The sequence below is a fragment of the Neopsephotus bourkii genome, unplaced genomic scaffold (assembly GCF_033783945.1).
Source record: "Neopsephotus bourkii isolate Nb327-2 ecotype Australia unplaced genomic scaffold, CSIRO-AGI_Nbou_v1 NB_122, whole genome shotgun sequence".
Taxonomy (NCBI): domain Eukaryota; kingdom Metazoa; phylum Chordata; class Aves; order Psittaciformes; family Psittacidae; genus Neopsephotus; species Neopsephotus bourkii.
In genome coordinates this window covers 398,952-422,277 of record NW_026900639.1, presented here as the reverse complement: position 1 = coordinate 422,277, position 23,326 = coordinate 398,952, and the positions used below count along the sequence as shown (strand labels likewise).

The following is a 23,326-nucleotide window of genomic DNA, read 5'->3' as shown; positions in this document are numbered from 1 at the left end:
GGAAGTGGTGGACTCCCCAGTGTTGGAGACACTTAAGATTCGGCTGGACCGCGTGGTGGGTCATCTAGTCTAGGCCATGCTTTACCTGGAAATGTTGGACCAGATGATCTTTGAGGTCTCTTCCAACCTGCAGTTCTGTGATTCTATAAAATGAAGGTGGGTTCTGCAGTGTCAGTCTCAGCAAGGAGCAGAGTTCATAGGCCATTCATACAATGCCAAGGGGGAGATGGTGATCCCTAAAACTTTGTGTGCAATAAGAAAATGCTCAGCAGTGGAATCTCTGAAACCTTCCCCTCTGTCTGAATGGTAGGCACTCTCATAAGTTCTGCCAAGGAGCAATCTCCATCCATATAGGGTTTGGAGCCTGGAAAGTTCTGGGATCAAGCACCTATGCAAAGACTTTGAAAAGACTTGAGGCGCATGTCGAACATCTAGTGCCTTGTGGGAAGAGTGCTTTCTCAGGATGTGGAAAATCCAATTTTATTCTCAATTTTGGACTGAAAGAAAAAGGACTGTAATTGTGCTAACATCCTAATCACCATCTCTTTGACTTCACAGCTTGCAGAGCAGGTAGGAGGCCAGCAGTGAGCTCATTGTGTACCCATCTTTTCCATTCCCTGGCTACATCCTTTCCTGGTATTGTTCCCTGCTGTGTATAGGGTTGCTGCTCTGTGTAGTGTAAACCACTGTGTTGAGGCAGACAGTGAGCACACCCTTCTCTGAAAAGACCCCAGGAATCCAGGAAAGTGAGAAGGAAGTCAACACAACAGAAGAACTTCTCCAAACAAAAGGTGATTGAGGCATCTCTTGTCTCCTGTTACACCCTGAGCATCCTCACTATAGAAATGGACTTGTCCTGATCCCTCAGGCTGCAGTAAGTTCCAGTAGTTTGTAAAAGTTGTTTAAATCATACAGCTGGGGAGGAGAGAGGCTCCTGAGTCGTAACATGTCAGGGAGCCTGGAAAAGAATGGGGCTTTGTTAGGTCACTTACTTCAGCATGCTTTGAAGCAGAAGGGGAGGGCATGGAGCTTTTGTTGGGCAGTGCATCTACTTTTTCTGGTGTGGAGAGCAAGCGCATGGTGGCAGCTGCTGCATTTACAGAATGCCTGTGTCAATTTGCTGTAACTGAGCATCAACTGGAAAAATGTTTCTGTGCTTTAGGAGGTGGGGTGGTGGGTGAGCTCCAGTAGATGTGTCAGGGAGGATGCCAGGCCCTCCTGATAGACCGACTTGGGGGTTTGGGGCTTGGTTTTAAACTTTTTTAGAAGGAAAGGAAATGGTTACTGCTGGCTGAAGTGTAGGAGAGGACAGACTTTGCATGCATGACGTGCAGGCTGTCACAAGCTTCCAGCAGCAGGCTTTGAATAGGAGGAAATGTCCCATTTCCCAGGGTTTTGGTCTGTGAGCTGTGGCAAGTGCAGAAGTACCACAAGAGGAAAGACTGGCAGAACAAGGAGAAAAAGCACAGGACCTTCACTTGGCAAACTGCTATGGGCACGAACTGTAGGTGAAAAGGGATTAGAGCTGAGAAATGCCGCTGCCAAATGTCCTTTTTCCTGTCAGTTTGCTGTATTTTAAGTTTTCCTGACACACAAGCTGCAAGAGCAAAGATCACAAAATTTCTTATCCTTTTAGAAAAGGCAAATAACAAACAATTGCTTTAGAAATCCTATTTGCATGGGTTTCGTAACTGTCTCTCCTGGCTCTGTGGGTGTCTCATCTAATGAACAGGCCCAGATCTGTGTTTCAGCAAAGGAGGCGGCCAGACGTGGGAGGGAAAGGTGGGAGGGGAGATCTGTGGCTCCGGGAGCGCTGAGTATTTCAAGACTCGGAAGCTCAGAGGAGCTGCTGCATAGCATTTACTACTGGGGAATTCTAATTGGCTGCCTTATGCAAGGTACGTTGCTCTACACGATGGTTATTTTTGGGTTTCGTGACCAGGGTTGGTTAGTCGGTTGTTTTCTCGTTGACCTGAGGCTCGTTTTTATGCTTAGCTGTGTTCCACAAGAGGGTTTAAGATCAACTTTAGCAGGCTGAAGGGATTATTGAAGGTAATATGCTATCAGTAAACATCCTAAAGTTTCTGAGTGTTTTCTACAGGTAGAAATTCTACCTGTGCAAGTGAGCAAAGGTGTGGAGTGCATTTTCCTGGAGCATAACATGCACTAGTATGCACCGCTGTATTTATCTACTTTATTGAGACAGCAGACTGGCCTTGCATAAAAAAGGTACCATGTCTTCAAAGTATTTAATTTCCAGTAAGGTCTATACTTGAGGCATTAAATCCTTTGCTTACTTTCACCTTGGGTTTTCCAGAAGAGGATGCTGGAGCAGCATATGCACGCGTGATCCCTCTCCTGCAGGCAGCTGCCTGATCCTGGGTGTGTTGAGGCTTGCTCCTATGTCGAGGGAGGGATTTTTCACCCATGCCAGGCAAGCAGGCAGTCTCACCTGGTAACACAGGCTTGATGAAGTAAGGCTGGAAACTGCATTTGTGCTGGGTTTGCACAGCTTGCCTGGTGGAGTAAAGAAACCAATACCCTAGTAATTAGTCAGGGTGAGAGAAGCTGATAAGCTCATTAGGGTTTTTGCAAGGGAGGGAAGTGGTCAAATGCTTGCAGGTGTCTTAGGTGTTAAGTGAAAAGTCTGGGTCAAAGGCCCAATTATAGGGGAACAGTAACGTACTTAAGACTCCCCAAAAGTAACAAACAACTAGCTGTTTAGAGCTGGAGGACGAGGAGCTTCAGTGCACAGCAGGAACTCTTAAACTTTAGCTTAGTTTAATTTGGACCTCAACCAAGGCTGTGTCTCTTTGTCTGTGGAGATTTCCTATGTCCTGAAAGCTTCCTAGACCTTGCAGCAGCTCCCTGAACTTCATAGTTTCATTACTGCTACTGCAATGACTTCAATTCCCAATGAGATGAAAGATATTTGAAGGGCTGCAAGGAAATGAGGCATAATTGTCCTTCAAGATCCCACCTTCATTTTTTTGGATGCAAGCAGTACGACCAAGTTCAAGATGAGCAAGATAAACTGAGGGACAACAGGTCCATACTAGGAAAAGGATTGCATCTTTTGAGATCCCTAATGCAACAGTTGGTTGTTGAGTGAATACAAGAGGAATGAACCTGAAAAAGTGGCTAAGCTTATGTTTGTTCTCTAAATAACAGCTCTTATTCTTACTGCCAGACTATCTGGACCACTGGCCTGACTGGGTAGGGTATTGTTTACATTCCTCTTGAACTGGAAAGGGCTCCTGCAAAGTACTTTGGGCTAAACAAACAGGAATTTTCTTGTGAAACAATTTTGTCATAGATTCTGGGCAGCTCTTCAGGTCATCAGAAGTCCTGAGTTTTGGCACTCAGCGCACCTCAGTGAACTGTAGTGTCTTGGAATGATGATCAGAGGTTAGGAAGCACCAGCAACTCTTTGAAAGTCTGCCTTGTCTCCAGTGGCTTATAATTAGTCTTCTAAGAGCACCTAAAGGTTTTGATGTGACACTAGAAGCTTCCTGCTATACTCAGTCTTTTGTAAAGGCCTTGGGCACTACAAGAAAGAGGAGTTAAAATTGGCAGTTCTTCATTCAGGGTGACTGTTGATGTCCTGGATGTGAGTTTAAGTGACCCAAATGGAAAGGAGAGGAAGTCTGGGTGCAGAGATTAAACTGATCCAAGCAAGTCTGTCTTTTTTTTTCTCCATTCCTGTTCCTTTGTACTTTCTTCAGTCCTGCCCTATTTCTGGCAGGTATTGGGAATGCTGTGAAGTGCCTAAGATTAGCATGGGTCACTTGATAGGGCAGCTCTGGGAAGTTTTGTAAGTGGCATTTTGTAGTAGTATGTTGTTAGCTTTAGGCCTTGCCTCTAGTGTTAGTGAATATTTGTGAGATGGGAGGAAAGGTAAGTAGTGGTGTCGAAGGGCAGCTAGAGAATGGATCCAGAACTTCACTTCTGAACATGTGGTGGGGTCAGCCATCTCGAAAGTGGCTATTGTCACCATTTCGTGGTGATTTTCTGAACTTGACCATCTGTGAAACAGTTCTTCTATCACCACTCCCGTTGTCCCAAGGGACACTCCTCTGATAGTGTTTGTGCATCTGGGTTTGTTTCTAGGCTGTAATTTAGAGTCTGATACTCAGGATCTGGCTCAAAACTGCTTCAATGTAGATGGTGACACATTTTCTAAATGCCAAATTTGTAGCTCCCTGTCTCTTTTCTTGTTTGGGTTTGGGGGTTTTATGAGGCTATGCTGAAATCCCATTTGCTTCAGAAAAGCAGAGTAAGCATATTGGGAGTATGAGGTCAAGGGAGAGGAGCTTCTGCTCCCAAAGCTGGTACCAGAGTTGTGACACAAAAATTGTCCCTAGCTGTTATTTTTTGTCTTTACCATATTTCTACTCCAGTGGAAAATTATTGAGTTGTCTCTTCTCATGATCCCCTTTCCTTTGCTGCCTTTATACAACCTGTGGTTGTTTCATTTTTGGCTTGGAGTTTCACTTAGTAACTCCAAGTTATTCTGTGTTGTATAAGAATTGCTGGGTCAGAATAGTTATGCTTCTGCATGCATAAGCTGCTTGTAAGTGATAACAATAATGGGAGCTACAAGGACATGGGGGATTAAAACACTAAGTAAACATCATCTCATCTGTGGGCCTTATCACACTTGCCTTGTCATTTGCAAAGACTGAATGATATCTTTAATTGTGGTGAGAGTGATTTTTCATTAGCCTTAGTTGTCAACAAGTAAAGGATCTTATTTGAGCTATTTAATCCTGTATCTCCTGAGACCAGGTATTCCCAAAGGTCTGCTCATCTCAGTAAGGCTGGCTTAAATTGGTTTCAAAGGATGTCTGGGGTAAGTAGTTGTCCTGATTTCAGTTCGGATAAAGTAACTTATTATTATATCAGCCTTCAGACACCCAGAAAAGGCAGACGGATTTTGTCCTTTTGAAATCAACTAGGGGTTTATGTTTGTTCTTATTGGGCTCAGAGGTGAACTTAAGGAAGGGGCATGTGCTTCCCATTTGAGTTTGGGGAAGAAAGAGAAAAGCTGGGTCAAATAAGGTTTGTGTAAAGCCTCTGCATTCCCAGTTTCTGCAAAATAGAGGAAAACACACTCCCCTCCCCCCCACAGTTTCCTGTTTTTCTGTGTTGAAGGTGGACAAAGACAAAAAGACTGGGAGAAAAAAGTTCTCCTTGAGCTGAAAAATCAATTACTGCAACTTCGGTGCTTTCTGACCAGAGTACTGAATGCTTGTTTGACCCTTTGTAAGCTCCCGGTCACATACTACTGTCCTAAATTTGCTGATATTTTAATGTGGTCGTCATTTTGACAGCTTGCATTGTCTGTTCTTCCGGTGTTTGGGGTCCTGCCATGCAGGTGACCAACAATTTTGAGTGGTGTATAAAATCAGCAATAAAAGCCAGGCTATCCTACCTCTTATGATGCAGAACATGCCTGGAGAAGAGCACCACAAAAAGTGGAAAGGGTCGTAGTAATACTTTGTCCGTGTTTGCTTTTTGCCTCCTCAGGGACTTCCTGAGGTGGAGCTGATGCTTTCTTTTTCCTTTTTTCTTTTTTCTTTTTTCTTTTTTCTTTTTTCTTTTTTCTTTTTTCTTTTTTCTTTTTTCTTTTTTCTTTTTTCTTTTTTCTTTTTTCTTTTTTCTTTTTTCTTTTTTCTTTTTTCTTTTTTCTTTTTCTTTTTTCTCTTTTTTCTCTTTTTTCTCTTTTTTCTCTCTTTTCTCTCTTTTCTCTCTTTTCTTTTTTCTTTTTTTTTTTTCTGTTTTCATTGCTGTCCTGGTAAAGAAAATGTTGAGCCATGCCTGCTTTCTTCATATGACTGGCATTGGCACAGTCCCTGTATCCCATACTAAAGCCTAATCCAAGTAACTGCTACCTCTGTTCTTCTCTTCCTCCTTTTTATGCTGCTAAGGGCTGCCTTGGGGGTTGCGGTTTTATTGTCTTTCTGCTCTCTTTATTCCCAGTTACCTCTTAAGTCGCACATTGTGTGTTTGTCTGCTTATGAGGTTGCTCCAGTAAGTTGAACTCTAATTCATCCGAGTCATGACCATCTGAGGCTTGATAAGAGCAGAGTCTGAATGAGCGAATTTGCTCCAGCATGTTGGTGTTGGTTAAACAAAGTCTGGAATTGTTTTTCCACATGACAGAATGGTCTTTGTACCAGCCTGAATGCAGACTCAGCTGGAGCGTGACATGTGAGGGAAGGGATGTCGGTTGGGAACACAATTACAATGTATGAGGATACTTGGCCCTAAGAGAAAAGCAGCAAATGTTGGGATAGAAAGAGGAGCAATGTCTTGGCATTGGCCACCAGAGTTTGCCCCTGTGGCCTAAAGAGCTCCTGAGTTTGTGGACTCTGAACTGACACTAACTAAATGAGGAGATCTCACTCTGCTCCTCGGCATGTTTAGGTGATGGTACCTTAAACTATACTGGGGAAGGATTCAGGATAAAAAGTAATCTGACAAAGAAAGCTAGGGTCCTTGGTCCGTGCTCAAATAATCTTTCCGTTTGCACCTCTTAAGACCGACTCTTAATGCTAATCAATCTCCCCCTCAGTCTATCAATAAATTTTTAACAAGTTCACCTGCTAATTTCCATGGGAAAAACTCCCTACTGGCAGGTTTTGCTCAGAGTTGTGTATTATTCTGCTGGTACCATGCATCCATTACAGCTACACACTTGCTTGGGGAAAGACCTAATGCTCATTCAGAGGGTGAGTGAGTGATTAACAGCAAGGGAGGAATTTTGGGCATCTAGAAGATTTCAAGTGTTTTAGGCTGCTGCAAAATGGAGGGGCATTTCCCAGTCCAAGTCTAAGTGCCCAAGCTCTATTTTGCATTCTTAGACAGTTTTAGATGCTTTAGTTATAAGCAACACCCTCACTGGCATGAGAGAAAGTGAAAAACAATATCTGAGGAAGAGTTTCAAATTTCTTCCGACAAAGAAGTATCTTTAGGACCTCTTGCCTTCCATTTGGAATGCTTTTACTTACTTCTGAACCAGAGCTTGAAATAAAGCAGCTTTATGCTTGCTGATGCAAAGATGATGTACTCGCTTGACATGGGCTATAGTAGGAAGGTACCTCTTCAGCTGTAAGGCAGCAATAAATTGACAGTCTTTCAAAGGGCCTGGAAGGGAAAACTTGGCCTGTTTGAAGACTGTTTGAACAAAGTGATGGGCTTGTCCCATTTCTGAGGCAGTTAGTAGTATATAGACTATTAACTGCAAATATGGAGGAGTTTGGAAGGGCTGCAAAGGCCCAATGCCTTTTAGAGTGAATGATGCAGGGAAAGGGAAGAGTTTAAGGAGGGGAGGGGCTACAGCAAATGTGGTTGCGGCACTTAACACCCCACCTGGTTGGTTTAAAATACCCTAAGCATTCCCTAGATTGGGCATAGCTCATGATAGTTTTCTTCCCTCTGATAAGTGCTTTTGTTGGCTGGTAATCTTAACTTTAGCACAGAGGGGGATTCACAAGAGGAAGATGGATAATGCATAGTCATTCCGTGGACGTCCAGTTTGTTCCTTAATGTACAGGAGCTGGTAATATTGTTTGACTAGATATGTTTCCATGATAAACCTTGTGTCACATCCAAAATATATGGGGCTTTCCAGATATTTTCCTGGTGGAACAGCTGCCTCAGAGCTCCAGACTCCAAAGCAGAAAGGAGTTCTATACAAAGGTGACATTGAGCCTCAGCATTCTGCCAAAATGTCTCTTTGCTTGGTTTCCTATCTGTTCCAAATACCCTTCTAGCAGTTTTCCGAAACTGGGTATAACAACCTGATATGATTCCTTGCAACATGTATTTTCTTGCTGAAATGTTCATTTAGCAGCTGAGACCCTTTTGAGGATGAATGTACCTCTGGATGACCCAGGCTCCTCACATCTATTGGATGCTCAGCAACCACTTGGGCTGCTGTTAGCTGCTGCATCACCATTTTACCATTTTTGTTTCCCTCATTGCCATGCTGGCAGAAAGGCCAAGAATGTGATAAACCACAGCGATCTGGTGACTCCTGCAGAAGTTGTTTCTCAAGGTCTTTTTCCTGTTTCTACATAAATACCATTATGTGTGTTAGAGGTCCCTTCTGTTATTACGGACCTGTGCTGTACGGCTTTCTTCTACCTTCGTTTAAGGAGAATAAACAGCTGTGTCTGATACTTCAGAAAATGTTTTGCTAAGGAGATCTCATTTCTCATGTCAGCCTGAAGCAGGCTGGTGGTGGCTGTTTTGGTTTGCCAGTGGAAGCCTCTTGAGGCATCTTCAAGGCTGTAGACTTTCTGATTTTGCACGTAAGCCAGGTGCTGTCATGCAGTGTGCAGCTAGCAGACCCTTCATTGGAGGTGCACGTCCTTCAGTTCTGGCTATCAGGTGTGCACCATCCTCAAAGGTTTTTACTCTCTAGCAACAGAGCCATGCATGAAAAGCGAAATAAAACCTTATGAACAGGCTTCAGAGGGGCTGTGCTGAAGCTTGCCCTGCCCTGCATGGAGCAAACACAGAATTGCAAAACTCCCAAGTCACATGAATGTTCTGTCCAAGCTAAGGGAAGCCAGTGCATGACAGCCTCAGATTGCTGCTCAGTGCTCCCATCACTCAGCAGCACTGCCGTTTGCATTCAGTTTTTCATATATGTGAATGTACAGCATGACCTCCACATGCCCTTGCACATTCCCAATTGTTTCCTTTGCCCTCTGTGGCTGAGCTAGTGTTCCTTTTGTTCTCTAGGTGATGAACTCCTTTTTTTTTTTCTCCTGACTGGGCTAGAATATAAATGTGCAAATACTGTTCTTGCAGAATTGATGGGGAAATCCTGGAAATGCTGTCTGAAAGTTGTGTTTTCCTTATTGGGTGATGTGAATGTGGCAACTTAGGTGTTTCTGCGGTACTGGAAGGGCTGTTTTGAAAGCTGACTGGTGCTGCTTATCTATTCAGTAAGTGACCCCTAACTGTTGTGTTCAGGCTGGAAGTAGCCTAAAAATTTTCACAGAAAGGGTGAGAACATGGTAGCTAAAAAGAAAAAAACAACACCAAACCTGAACCACTGACTTAAATTTGTATCAGGTTATGTTGGAAAAGAGTATCCAAATGCTTCTGGTTTTTGCAGAGCTGGCTTAGGTGTCTTTTCAGTATTGCTGACGCAGTGGTTTCTTAGCCCATGTCCTGCACCCAGAGAGTCCTTTGTGGTTATCCCGTAAGGTTTGAGCTGAGGTCTTCATGGGTAATAGACCCTCAGTGAATGAGGATTGTAGATGGGCAGGAGGCAGAGCATGGGACTAGCTGACCAGTTGGGACCAGTTGGAAAGGGTGTCCACATCAGTAGGTCCATTTTGGACATACATAGTTCTTCTTCCAGGTGGCCATTACAGAAATAGCCAAATAATACTTAGGCTGGGGCAGTGATGCTTCTACGGTGTTTGGCATGTATTCTTCAGCCCTCAGGAGTCTACTGAGCCTTCTGTCTCTGCCCGTGGTCTGTTGTGGTCCTGTGGAGCAAAGCTGTGGGTATTTATGCCCTTGGTTTGAGTCATTCAGTTTACATTAATCTGCATGTAATGATTGTTAGGCTTCTCTGGTTGTGTTGATAAGAGAAGAATTTGGGGAAGGCACCGAGCCTGGCATCTAGTACCCATTCTTTTTGTTTAGCATAGAATAAAACTTTTTTTTTTCAGAATTAAATAAGGAGCAGGTGGAGACACCCTCTCATATTGGAGCCATCTGAAATGATGGTATCATCTTCCCTGTTTCCCTAAAACCAGACAAACAAGCCATCCTTAAAAAATGTAAATAAATCCACTGGACTGCTACTCAGTGAGCCTAATACGACCCCAATGACTACCTGCGGGTCTGCTGAATCATTTGAAAATGAAATGCTGCCACACATCCAGCCCAATTTTACCCACTGATTGAGCAAGCTACTTATGCTTAAAAATGTCTAACAAGCTTGAATGCTCTCTAGGACCTCTGAGAAATGACTTCATCTTTGTGTCTACAAGACAGCGGATTAAGTGGTGGCAAAAATAAGCTTTTAGATCTGTCCCATCCTCTTGATACTCGGGTGAGAGATGCCTGGCTGCTGGCTTGTTTTGCTGTTCCCCTGGCTCTGTTGCCTTCACTGGGAGGAGCCAGGAGGAGTTTGGATTCCCGCTTTTTGACCTGTTCACATGCCTACAGCTTTCCTCTGGTGCGAACTGCAGTGTTTCTGCAAAAAGTAGCCTTATGGTCATGCAGACCTTGATGTATGAAAACTTGCAAACTGATGAGATTATGGAATTTTTTAATGCTTCCTATTTTTTAGACAAGTGAAATTTAAGAGGTAGTGGTTACTAAGGAGAAAACATTGTCATTCATCTGCAGTTTTGTCTGGTTCTGAACAGCCATTTAAAACCACACCAGCTGTTAAACTGCAAAGTGTTCCTTGCTCTATGATAGTTTCAGCCCAAACTCCAGGATGACCTGGAGATGGAATTCCTAAGCAGAATTTGGTGGCTTTAGGGAGTTCAATCTCTTATTTAACAAGGAATCCACCCACATGTGAAGCTTAAAAATGAGACGTTCCCACCCAACTTAGTCACCCCACCCAGGTGACCTTTTGACAGCTCATGCTAAGATGCTTGAGGTATTTCTTCCTGTAAAGTACAAAGTACAAAGGCTTCTACGTCTAACTTCCCAAAATCTCAACATAAGGAGAATGAATCTCACCTATTGTTTGTAGCAGCTGGGGTAGAGGTTCAAGATATCAGAGTATACCACAAGCAGATAGCTTCAGTTCAGCTCTTCCTGAAAACAATCTAAAGACTATAGTTATATCTCCATTAGTAAATAAATGCAGTCTATCCCATAGCTAAGCAGTTATTGCATAAGCTATACATAACAAACTTCTCCTTACCTTCCAAACCAGCACAACTGTGTGCAAGCTACCTGTTTCAAATGTTCCCTGGACTGCATCCTGGGAATTCTGGGAGAGGCACAGTTGGCACACAGCAAAACTGTGCCAAATTCTCTGCCACTAATTTAGCAATGTAAATCTTTGTGTCATATCCTTGTTTGCTTCCTAGTGTGAACGTAGCCTTTAAGTGTGCGCTACAACTCTGGTAAAGAGAGGATAAATGTGGACAAACCATACTTAAGCACTTGAGCTTTCTGGTTTGCTTCACGAAGTTAAAATAATCTCAGAGTTTTGTATGTTTATCACCATTAGTAGTAGTGATAATTCAGAATTGGAATCAACTGATTCTGCCCATAGTATCTCCGCCACTTGGCCTTTTTCCAGAGCAGTGACGACGTGTTTTTAGCTGGCTGTGTTCACTTCCTCTGATAAATTTCTTTCGGGAGGTAGGGCTGGGAAGGAGGAAGCTACTGGAGTTTGCTCACTTGGGTTTGTTGGCTTTGTTGTTAAATGCTGCCCACTTCCACTTTAGGCAAGCTTTCCTTGTTGACGTAGCATTTGCAACATATAACCAGCAGTGCAGTGTCTTACTTGGAAAGGAATAACACCAGACCCCTGTTCCTCTGGAGGATTGGATGTGTGGATATGGCTGGCACAGCTCTACAGCTCCGTACTACAGCTTGTAGTGCCAAAAAATGTGGACAGAGGCACTGGAACAAAAAACTGGTGAGACATATGGGAAGAGATGCTCTGCTTCATCCTTTGCTGCCTTGCACTTCAGGGGTTATTGTCTTTTTTTCTGGGAGAATACATCTGGCACTGAGCAGCATTAACACATATAAGAAATGTAGGGCCTTTTCCAATCATGTGGAAGAAGTAATGTGGACCACTGGAGAAGATCTTCAATTTGGGGCATCAGGAAAATGGGCTGTTGCCTCTGTTGTCTTCCATGACACTGGCTTGTGTTGAGCTGTTTGGTTTCTGTATCCTCTTTCAACATTTTCAAATGCTTTGGGGACAGTAATTACACCTGTCTGTGCTGTCAGGAGCTGGAAAGGCTGGTTGTTTGCAATGAGCACTGAAGCCTTGTTAGATGGATTCTCCTGCTAGAGAGTTTGTGTGTGTTTTCTGTGTTGTGTCCAGGACATGTGCACAGCTGAAGCAACTGCATCTCTGCTCCAACTGGAAGAAACCTTCTCAGCATGCCTGGCACGGATAGATGCTCTCATCCTCAAGCCTCTACTCCAGGCAGGTAGGTCAGAGAAGACTACTTTTTGTCTGTAGTCCTAGCCTTGAGTCATTGGCACAGCTATGAAGTGATTTGTAATTAAAACTCGGTGGCTGAGGACTTGCTAGAGGCTGTTTTGCTAGAGTGAGTGGTATGTAAAGATATTTAATTTAAGATGGTGAGCCCTTAAGGATGGCTATGGCCTTTCATTTAAGCTTAGGACTGTGGTTCCTGTTTATTTAGAGGTTGATCCAGATTCTAACCAGTATTAACCTGCTGTGAGGCTTGTTTCCAGCATGGTACGCAAAAATCCAAACTGCATCTCACATATGCGACCCCTAATCCATGCCTGTTCTGCTTCCCTGCTCTTGGTCCATGGTCATGCCTGTCTTTGAAGGTAAAACTTGTGGGTGCAGGTTCTGAGCTGGCAGTAAATCAGAGCAGCTCCACTGAAATAACAAATTCATATAAATATTCACAAGCCTGTCTGGCCAAAAGTGGTGTGACTGGATAAGGCCCATAGCGTGGTTCCCTCTTACGTCACCGCCTTTTTGGTGTAGCCTCCAAGGAGATTTGGAGCAGCCGTTCAGGCCAGGGGCAGGAAATTTTCTGCTGGTGCTCATGTCTTAGCCTCTTGGGCTGCCTTGACCCCATGCCCCACAAGAACATGAAGGACAAAGCCTTAGCATGTGTAGCCCATGCTATTACTCATAGGGACACAACCCTAAATAATCTTCATCTCCTTCCTCCCTGTCATTGTTTTCCTACAAGAATGTATGTCCTTTACACTGAAAAACTGGAATGAGTATTAGATGTAGGCAATGTTTTCCACAAGGTTTATTGGAGTCTGGGGTTTCTGAGAGCCTTTTTCTTCCATCTTTTCGTCAAAGAGCCTACTGACCAGAAGGGAAAGGAGAACTTAAAGCTCTTCCTGCTCTTGAATGACCAATTTCAAGCTCTCTGGAACCTCACAGAAGAAAATTACCGGATTCTGAAACAGAAATGCAGCACCTCTGAGTCATTCTGCATCCAGGACATTTACATTGTCTGGAAAGGAGACCTGTTTCTAAACCTCTACATCCAGTAAGTACAGAAGCATTTTCAGTAGCTGAAGGGACCAAATTACCAAATTTATCAACTTGTAGGTTGGTGCAATTAATTTGTGCATTTAATTTGTTCAGTCTCGTCCACTAGTGTTCAGTCATTAGGTCAGTGAAGTGGTTGCATTCACTGCCCATGACAAGTGCTGTGCAGACAGCATAATAAGTAGCCCTTTTTGTAGCTGTGAGAATGCTTGAAACCAGGACAATGCTTGTAAGGAATATTTTCTTACAAGTATAGGGTTTTTTAATGCATCTTAAAAGTGGGAAGAGGATAGGGTGTAGAATTTGTGTCTGGGTCATTTATGAAAGGGAAGCCTGAGCTGTCATCAGGGAACAGAAAGATGTGTTTAGAGGACTCAACAGGGACATGAGAGAAGATATCACAAGGCACAGTTCCTATTTTTTGTTTGTGCCACAGTTTTATGCTTTTGGGAAGGATATGATGTGTATGAGCAAGTGATGGATGTAGTGTGATGAGAAAAACATACTGTCCCATTGCTCTTTCTATAATTTACTATATCTGCTCCCCATCTGTCTGTAATGCAAAATAAAATGTTTACCAAAAGTACTGCAGTGTATATAACCTGTGTTGATGTCCTAGAGAGAAAGCTATCATTTATGGACATCTGAGATAACATAAAAATCAGACAGTATTCAATCCTTCATTCAACATGTTGACCATAAATGTGGCCAAGCCAATACAGATGGGCTTGTACCGTCTGCAGTTTGGCAACCACACATGGGAGATGGACATACTGACTTCTGGGCGTTGCTGCTCATCTAGTCTTGGTTTTGATGGTTTTATGCATATGGAGGGAGGAGGAGGGAGGGACTGCTTTATATTTTGTTTTTACTTGACATCATTTTGAAAAAAGTGATGTACAACAAGTTTTGCCTTTATATGAATGGGGTTTGGAGCAGTGTGTGTTGCTCATTTGGGAACTGATTCAATGAATTAAGACTGATTTGCTTTAGGCATGTGGAAGATGAAAACTTGTGCTGAGGTTTCAGATGACATAAAGGAAAGCTTATCTTACGATCTAATTTCCCCTCGCTCGAAAATTAAAACCTGTTTTTGTTGTGTGTCATGCAAAGAAAAGGCTGGTTCCTACCCACCTCTGCTGACTCACTCTGTGCAGTCCTGATCCTAACAATGTCTTGTCCTTATTGGAGCAATATAGAACAAAGCAGAGCTGATGCTTATGGGCCTGAAAATCAGCAGCAAATGCATGTCCCTGAAAAATGTAAATAGTGATAATTAGTCTGGGCATTTTCTTAACTTACCTGGAAACAATACTGGGAGAAAGTGTATTTGCTGACAAAATATGGCTCGATCTCCCCCTAGTGTGAGATGAGATACATTGGCGTGGGACACCTTGACTTTACCATTAGTAATACAGGCCTTCTACTTTTACTTCAACCAGTGGAAATTCATACATCTGACACTGATCTTAAGCTCAGCCTCTGTAGGTTAGCTTTCCAGGACAGTTGTGTAAGCTTACTTCTGCTTCCGCTAAATGCCAGGATTATTTAAACTTCCTGTATTGCAAAAGTCAACCAGGCAGTTAGAGCAAGGAGTTGGTAAAGGAGGCAAAAGGGGACTCAGCCAAGGTGAAAAGTACGGTAGCTATGTCTCTCTTTGCCTTCCTTGGAAAGGTGGACCTGACATGACATTTTCAAATTAACTTCTTCCATTTATCACTTAAACCTTTTAGCTAATGTGCACCTCTAATTCAACTCATGTTTCTGTGTGTTTGTTTGGTTTTTTTCTTGACAACAGATATTTTGTCACTTTCGCAAACTACGTTGTAGTCCAGGGCTTTGAACATGCCACAAAGAGCAAAAGGTCAGTGGGATGAAAAATGCTTGTTGAAGGGGTTGATAGGAACACAATGATATTGTAGGATTAAGCCAATAGTAAGGTTAAGTCAATTGTAAGGTTAAGCCAGAGCAAGCAGCACCTGCACAGCATCTTGCAGTGATCTCTTTTCATGGTTCAGTGCCTCTGTTCTGAACTGGCTGTACTGGTTGCTTCTGCCATATTCTGAGACTGTGGCAGTGACTGTCTGAAGGCTTCCTCTACATATCTGTCCCCATCTCTTAGAACCATGCCCAACTCCTTTTGTAGGCAAGGAAACCTTTAAATTTGGAATTTGGAGGATTCAGATAAGGGATGGGACCTGAGAAAAGGTGATATGGGAATCTGGTAGGTTTCCACTGCTTGTCCCAGATGTTGTCAGAATCTCATGAAAATATGAATGCTAGATATGAGCAGATTCACAGCTGCTTTATCTATGTCACCCTCTTGGTGTGCAAACCATTGTGAAAGCCGTGCTATATTCTGCACACCTGCAGGGGTGGCTCCTATTTGCAGAGACAGCTAGGCCAGAGGCAGGATGGATGGTGTTCATTTGCCTCATTTCTGTGTGTTTGGTGTACAGATATATTTGCACTATGTTATCTCCTTCTTTCTCAAGTCTTTCTATACCCTCTCTGGGGGTGAGGTGGCATATAAAGTTAGGGAGGTAAGGAGAGGACATTTGCAGAAAAAAATATTTAACGAACTTTGCCTTAATTCACTATCTCACAGTGAAGCCTGGAAGCACCATAAGACAGTGCTGAAACAATTCCTCACAGACTTCACCTCCGAGGCCTCCATGTCACTGGCCTTATACACTGTTCTTCACAAACCTATCCGAGATCATATAATGCAATATATACTGCTCCTTACCAAGCTGAATGAGGTTCTCAAAGAGGTAGGAAGCTTCTACATGATGTTACTTGACTGGCTTATGCTAACACTTATGCTTGTGGGGCTTGGTGGGGCTTTGGTGTTGATGTCAGTGAATCCAAAGCAGGCTGGAAGGAAACTTACCCACAGTGGTAGTAACCAGCACCAGTGGAGTGCAGCCCACCTGAAGGCCTCAAAGCAACGAAAGTGGCCCGTCCAGCATGGTACAAGCTACTCATCATATAAAGAAGCTGCAAAGGGTCAAGTAGCTGGCCTAAGGTTGCGCACTGCTGCTGGTCGGAAAGATAATGGTAGGTTTGGGATGCTTTCCTAGGCTAGGTTTGGGAGAGGGTTGGACAATAAATTCCCATTAGCCCCTTGGATTCAGAGCTGCCGAAGTTGTTTTGCATCCATAGCCCAGAGAGTAATGTCCTGCACAGCTGTGCCTGAAGCATTGCTCAAGCCCTGCCTTCTTTTATCAGGGTTCTGAAAAGGACGTGGTTACCAGTGCCATCAAGGAATACATGAAGCTTGAGTCTTTCATCAGCCAAGTCCTGGATGAAGCTTGTTTTACCAAGTCCTTATGGAAATCCTTGGGCTACAAATTCACAGTGAGTTATGGATGTAGAAAGTGGCTTGATGGGGAGCACTTTTAGAGGTCCTACACTTCTACTTACCCGTGGAGAAAATTTAATATGGACCAAGAATTTGAGGCTTGGTTTGAAGCCAACAGAGCAGGGCAGTGTGGAAGCCTTGGAGAAACCTTATGGTCACTGGGTGCTCTAGATGTTGAGTGCTGTGTCCAGTTATGTTGTTACTGTCAGCTTGTGGCACTAGTCAGATGACTTCTGCAGGAGCTGTTGGCTTGATTTTTCCTTTCCCAAATCCTGATGTTTCCTGATGCTTTTGGGTCCTTCATCTTGACCTCTGTGGTTCCCTCTGCAGGACATTCTCTGTGTACCTGAAAGGAGGCTGCTGGAAGATAGCAAAAATCTTCCCATCTCTGCCAGCACAAATCGATCAGACCGGATCTTGCTCTTTGATGACGTCCTTGTGCTGATTCAGGCAAGTGTGCAGTCTTTCAAAGGGATTGGAAGGGCAGTGCAGATAAATGACAGTAAAATTCATGTTTCTTTGATGCTGAAAATGAAACATAGCTTGGTTGTTGGCAAAACCTTATCTCAGGTCCATGCACCTGTGGTTTGCATTGGAGAATAAAAGAAAGCCTAATGAAGGAGGACTAGGGGAGTGTCTACATTTTTTTTTTTCCTTGGTAAATGTATGCTATCCAGCCACCACAGGCACTTTTCTAGTAACCCAAGCCCATGCCTGCATATGAATCAGTTGATTTCTGTCCTTGTTTATGCAAAGGGGGGCTGACGGTCAAAGATATACACTGTAAGCACTCTTGCACGGGAATAAACATGATCTTTCATTGTTGACTCTGCTAGCAGCATATGAGCAGAAGTTGCAGGTGTTCTTGTGGCTATTTCAGGGATTTGGGGCCTGGGTGTGAGGCAGACAGGGAGTGTCTACAGTCACGGATAGCTAGATGAATAACGTGTTCAAAGCTGTTCTGCAGCATGTTAAGTAAGTCCAGCTTGGCTTGCTCTGACTGATAGCACCCATAATCTAGCAGGGCTCTTTTTATGTGCATCTCTCTCTGCTTGCTCTTTAGTCATGTGCCAGCACCTTGGGGGTCCAAACATGACTGTCTTGTGAACTGGTACATCTTAGGGGCTCCTCCAAATATGAGCCTTTGTGATAACGCTGGGCAGTTCTACTCAGCTTGCAGGGCCTAGGCCTGAGGAAATACGGTGGTGATTATCTCATTCAACTTTACATTGTGGATTTCTTAGCACAGTCACAATCTCACTGTGAGCAAGTGCCCCCAGGCTCCCTTTATAGTCAGGGGAGAGTAACATGCACTGCCTGGGTGTGTTTTATCTGACCTATTTCAGATGCCCAAATTAGGATGAGTTGAATCATGTCCTCAACTCCATTGACTAGGAAGAGAGCACAGGGTAACTAGCTCACACAGATACTTACATTGTAGACACCTCTGTTCAGTCAGTGGTTCTAAACCACTATGTCCCATCTGTTGCTATGACTGTTATTGAGGCTTGGGGAGATAAAACTGGGCTAGGATTAAACTGGTTAGCTTGGGCTGATATCAGGGGTCTGCTGATGAGGGTTTTGGTGCTGGGAATCTGAACCTCCTCTCTTCACTGTTCCCCCAAATCTGCTACATACATCAGTGATTAACTGTGGTGAATTCCATAGTGCTAGTCCCACAGAATCTTAAGACTGATTTGGGTTGTAAGGGACCTTAAAGATCATTCAGTTGCACCCCCTGCTGCCACAGGCAGGACACCTTCCACTAGACCAGGTTGCTTAAAGCCCCATCCAACCTGGCCTTGAACCCTGCCAGGGATGGGGCAGCCACAGCTTCTCTGGGCAACCTGTGCCAGGGCCTCACCACCCTCACAGGGAAGAGCTTCTTCCTCAGATCTCATCTAAATCTCCCCTCTGTCATTTTAAAGCCATTCCCCCTAGTCTTATCATAGCATGCACTTGTCAAAAGTCCCTCTCCGGATTTATTGTAGGCCCCCTTTAGATATTGGAAGGCTGCTATAAAGTCTAGTACCTAACCTTGGCCAAGTACATCATTACAGACAGCAATTCTCTAGTGTGGGCATGGGAACTTTACACACAGAAGAGAGATGTAATATTAAATGCAGCCTGAATCACAGCATTTCAGTCATTTTAGTTTCTTCTTTTTGATGTACTATTGATCAAAATAGTGACTTCTTAAATCTACTTATGGGCCACTGTTCACTGTTCCTTCTGGAGTCCAAATCCTAGATAGATCATAAGCAAAACTGGGGCATGCTGGGTTCCAGTGATGGTTTGGAGGTGCTGGCATGTAATAGGGAAGATACTGCTGTACTGCCATCCTAGAAGGTCTGCTACTGTTAGTTGTAGCCATGGCGTTATGGAACACCACTTACAAATGTTAAACTAATAACATTTTTCCTTCTCCTACTTTTCTTCAGCCTCTAATGTCTGTCGTTGCAGTGTGGGATAGATGTGGACATCAAAAGAGGGAATTTACAGTTCTGCTGGTCTTGCTCTGCTGCTCAATGGGGAAAAGTGGGATGTTTACATCAATAACAGGAACATCTTCTGCCTTTTGTTCCAGGGAAACAGCTTTCAGAGTTTTGATCTGAAGCTTGTGTGGGTAGATGAAAACTGCAGCAAGAAATCAGCTCCAGGACTGTAAGTGAAAAATTTCCACTTGGAGATTTAAAAAAAATAAATAAAAAAATGTGTTCAACTTGATTGTGAAATGAAGAAAATTATTCAAGACTTTGTCCCATCTCTTTTCTACCTAGTGGGATTGGTTCTGGCTATGGGCAATTCCAGCACATCTCAGATGGGATCTCAGCAGCTTGGAATTGGGTTGCTTGCCTTTGCTGACATATTGAAATCAATAATAAAATTGTTTTGTCTCCAGGCTTAGAGAACAAAGATGAGTTAACTAGATGAGTCAACTTCTTGAGAAGGAAAAACTCACTGCAAAAGAACTACTAGTTCCTAAAGAGGAATGGGAAGAGAAGGAACTGCTGTTTTACTGAGGATTTCGTGGTCTGTAATGTCTTTTTCTTCACAGGTATGGACTCCGCATTGTAACCCCAGAAGAAACATTCTTTCTCTCTGCTAAGGACCCACAGATGAAGGTTAGCAGTGGGCAGGGTGTTTCTATTCCACCTGAAATACAGCACACTAAGTTTGGAAATTGGGGAATAGTATAGAGGGGGTGGCAGCTCTGTAGCAGAGGTCACTACTGAGTGGAAGTTGAACTCCCTTTAAGCGTCAGGATTTTAGCTTCCTGATCAGAAGACAGATTAGTGGGCTCTGTAACTGCTTAAATGCAACTGGGATCTTTCCTCTTTGATTTTTGTTGGTTTTATTGTCTTTTGTTTTTTGTTTGTTTGGGTTTTTTAAATTTTTATTTATTATTTAAAGCAGAATAATAAGCAGTGTGGGGTTTGTTGGTGTGTTTTTGACTTGGGTTTTTTTCTTCCTCTGTTGAGCCAATACTGGATTGGATGGCCAGAGGTGGCCTAGGCAGTTGATGGTAGATGAAGAATATCCAGGTGCTGGAAGTGATCTGCCCTGGGCAGTAGTGTATGCTGCAGTCTCATCAGCATGGTTCTGTGTCAAGGCAAATTAGTGGTGGTGAGGGCCAGGCTTAAATGGCATGGAAGTGTTGTGCATCGGTGCAGTATCCAACTTGTGGAATCCAAGATAACACCTCCTGTTGATGCTGTAGATGGGCCATAACTCACCAGCCAGGCCAGCTGAATGGCACAGAATCAATGCGAACCGAACAGCTTCTTGCAGCCTCTCCTGAAGTATCTCTTGTTGGAAGCTATTGTGCTTTCTTCACTTGTTATCCCAGCATTTTTCTTCCTCTGCCCCCAGGCTGTTTGGCAATGGAAGCTGAACCAGGCTGTCCGCCAGGCGCTGAATGGGAAGCGAGATTTCCCATTGTGGGGCAAAACTGGTGAAGGCACTGAGCCCCCATCCTGCCGCTTCTTCACCTATGTGTTCAAGCTGGAGGGCAAGTTCAAGAGTGCATCCTATGAGGGCGAGTGGCACTGGGGAAAGCCGCATGGCAAGTAAGGAGCCTTTATTGCCCCTTTCCTAAACAAGAACCTGCAAGGACAGTCCTGTCTTTGTGTAACACTGCCTGGATCTAGTGGTTGCACAGGTAGAGGTATAGATGTCACAGAATGTGTGTGGACATGAGGTGTTCCATCCCATGCTGAGGATCTGGACCACAGACTCTGGACTGGTGATCTCCCAGGGCATGTCAGCCTCTCTAGTTACCGCCTCACTTGTTTCCAGAGGAAAATCTGGTATCGAAGACAGATTCAGGCGGCATTTGGGACACATTTTCTTGATTTCAAGGCTTAGTCAAAGCACAAGTCCTAACACGTGATCTGTTGTATTATAGATGTCTCACTAGTGATACTGGTTCATGCAGTAAATTGTGAAGACTGCCCCTAATAATGTGATAATGATCACATAGAAGGAACTGCACAGGTTTATGTCTGTAATTAGAATTTAGACTTGAGCTAATGCTTACTTTCAAGATCTCGGCCTGAGGCATAAAATCTTAACATCATTACAACAACAACAACAAAAAAAAACAACATCAAAACCTCAGTAAAAAGCCTTTGCTTGTGAAAGAGACAAATTTTTTTTCCTGCGCTATCAAAATCTATTTTAACATCCAAATTATTATCAATGGAATTAAACAAACAACAACAAAGAGTCTCAAATGCATTTTTTTTGAGAACATGAGAACTGCTCAGTAAATCCAACCAAAGTTTAAGAGCAAGCTCTGCCCTAAGTGAATGGTCTGTAAATCAAAGGTTGAATCCTCCCAACCAAAATCTTTTTGATAGAGTATAGAGCACAGTCACTGTTTTTTGTGAAAACACATGAAATATAAGCAACCTCCTCAGACACGAAAACATCCTGGTTTGAAAGATTTATACTTCCTGAGTTTTACAGAGCTTGTTTATAGTTATTATTGAAGCAAAAAGAGTTTAGTGACTTGGTTTGAGAGAGACTTTAAATAATGAGAATATCCCAAATCAAAAGCTTAATCCTGAATCTTCTATGGAAAAGGTTGTGCCTTGCCCCAGAATAGTATCAATAGATGTTTAGAGGAGAGCTACGCCTGACTCAGTCCTTTACAGCATCCCCACTTCCCCAGCACCTGCACTCCTATTAGAGATCTGAAAACCACTGTGTGCAGACACAGAGGGACAAGGACCTCTCCTAGCTCTTTGTGTCCTCCTGTCTTAGGGCTGGGGAAATGGAATTAATATCTCTGCTGCTTCAGATTAAGTCACCTGATTGGGACATCCCAGCAAATCTGTGACAGAAGTGATTTCAGGTGCTTTTAATACCTGAGGTTTTAATTGCTGAATTTCTAAACCTTCTTTCCCACTCCTGAAACTACTCTTCTAGGTGACTTGCTACTAATAAAAGGTTACAGATCAGCAAAGCTGGCTTTGATGGCTTGTCCACCTCCAAGGAGAGGCTGGCATGGCAAAGCCTATAACCAGAAAGCTGCAGCAGTGTGAATCAGGGCTCTTCAACAAAAGCATCAGCATTTTTCACGGGTCTGTCCCAGAACTGATGACCTAGTGCAAAAGAGGGAGATACTCCCAATGAGAAATAGCTTAAACCATCCCTATGGCTGAAACTGGCATTCTCTCTGGCCTTGTCAGTGTTCACATTAGCAAAGCTAAAGGAGATACATTTAAAATCCATTTAAAATTAATCTGACCCTTTCCCTCTAAATATCAGAGAAAGACCCAGTCTCATGTGGGTGTTCTTAAAGCAGCAACATCGATGAAAGTCAAACAAATGTGTCATGGTTTTGGTACTGCACAATCTTCTGTAGTCTCTGTTTGGAGAATGTGTAGGGAACAGATTGTGTCTGGGGTGATGCAAGAATTAAAACAGTGAGTGGGTGTAGGTGGAGTGCAAGACTGGAAGGGAGGTAACTTGGCCATCACATTGACCGTTTCAGTCTCATTTTGCATCGTTACCTTGTGTAGTCATTCCTACAACCCCACAAACAAAACAGATAGATAGGATCCTTTTAGGCCAGTGCTTGCCTCTTTTTTTTTCATAGCACTCTGTACAATGAAGTTCTGCACTGTGGTGTCATTATGTTGTCTGAGGATGTGCCATGTTGGAACTTCGGCTGGCTTAATCACATGCTGCACTACACTTACAAAAGAGTCATGTGCAAGGTCCTAAATGGATGACCCAGCAACTCTACAAAATCTTTTTGAGATTAGAGAATTCGGAAGTGGATTCTCTCCACTCATGCCAGGGTATGAAAACATTGTGGTATTAAATCCTTACAGTGCAAACCAAAGTCCCAGAGGTTTCTGGAGAACTTTTGTGTCTCTGTCCCCTAGAAACTGTTTTGCTGTTAGCCATTTTGAGGTTGCTTCTTGATACCTTCTGTTGCAGCTGTGACTGTTGCTGGTGATGTGCCTTGTATAATGCTTGCTTTGGAATTGCAGGGGGACACTGAAGTGGCGTGATGGACGCAACCATGTTGGAGATTTTAGAGAGGGCTTGGAGCATGGGTAAGCCTTGAAAACCAGGGAGTTTCTTGCTTTCAAAATAGGCTGAGAAATGGTTCCTCCCAAGGGTACAGGGACACTGGTGTCCTGTAGGAGGACTCTACTGTTACAGACCAATCCATCTGACCTTTTCTAGACACCTGACTTAACCTAAGGTGAGAACAT

The 23,326-nt window shown here is 43.5% G+C and overlaps 1 protein-coding gene across 1 annotated transcript in view; it reads left to right on the top strand.

Annotated features, from left to right (window-relative positions):
- Nucleotides 1-11,462: 11,462 nt before the first annotated feature.
- The window catches only part of ALS2CL (ALS2 C-terminal like), a 28,795-nt gene continuing 16,931 nt past the window's right edge, over nucleotides 11,463-23,326 (top strand). Inside the window, exons 1-11 of the mRNA XM_061365898.1 lie at nucleotides 11,463-11,641; nucleotides 12,059-12,167; nucleotides 13,034-13,226; nucleotides 15,027-15,092; nucleotides 15,837-16,002; nucleotides 16,460-16,588; nucleotides 16,923-17,042; nucleotides 19,180-19,256; nucleotides 19,651-19,717; nucleotides 20,466-20,662; nucleotides 23,099-23,164. Of these exons, the coding sequence (XP_061221882.1) occupies nucleotides 11,561-11,641; nucleotides 12,059-12,167; nucleotides 13,034-13,226; nucleotides 15,027-15,092; nucleotides 15,837-16,002; nucleotides 16,460-16,588; nucleotides 16,923-17,042; nucleotides 19,180-19,256; nucleotides 19,651-19,717; nucleotides 20,466-20,662; nucleotides 23,099-23,164 (1,271 nt within the window). The 5' untranslated portion in view covers nucleotides 11,463-11,560. The remainder of the gene's footprint in view (nucleotides 11,642-12,058; nucleotides 12,168-13,033; nucleotides 13,227-15,026; nucleotides 15,093-15,836; nucleotides 16,003-16,459; nucleotides 16,589-16,922; nucleotides 17,043-19,179; nucleotides 19,257-19,650; nucleotides 19,718-20,465; nucleotides 20,663-23,098; nucleotides 23,165-23,326) is intronic.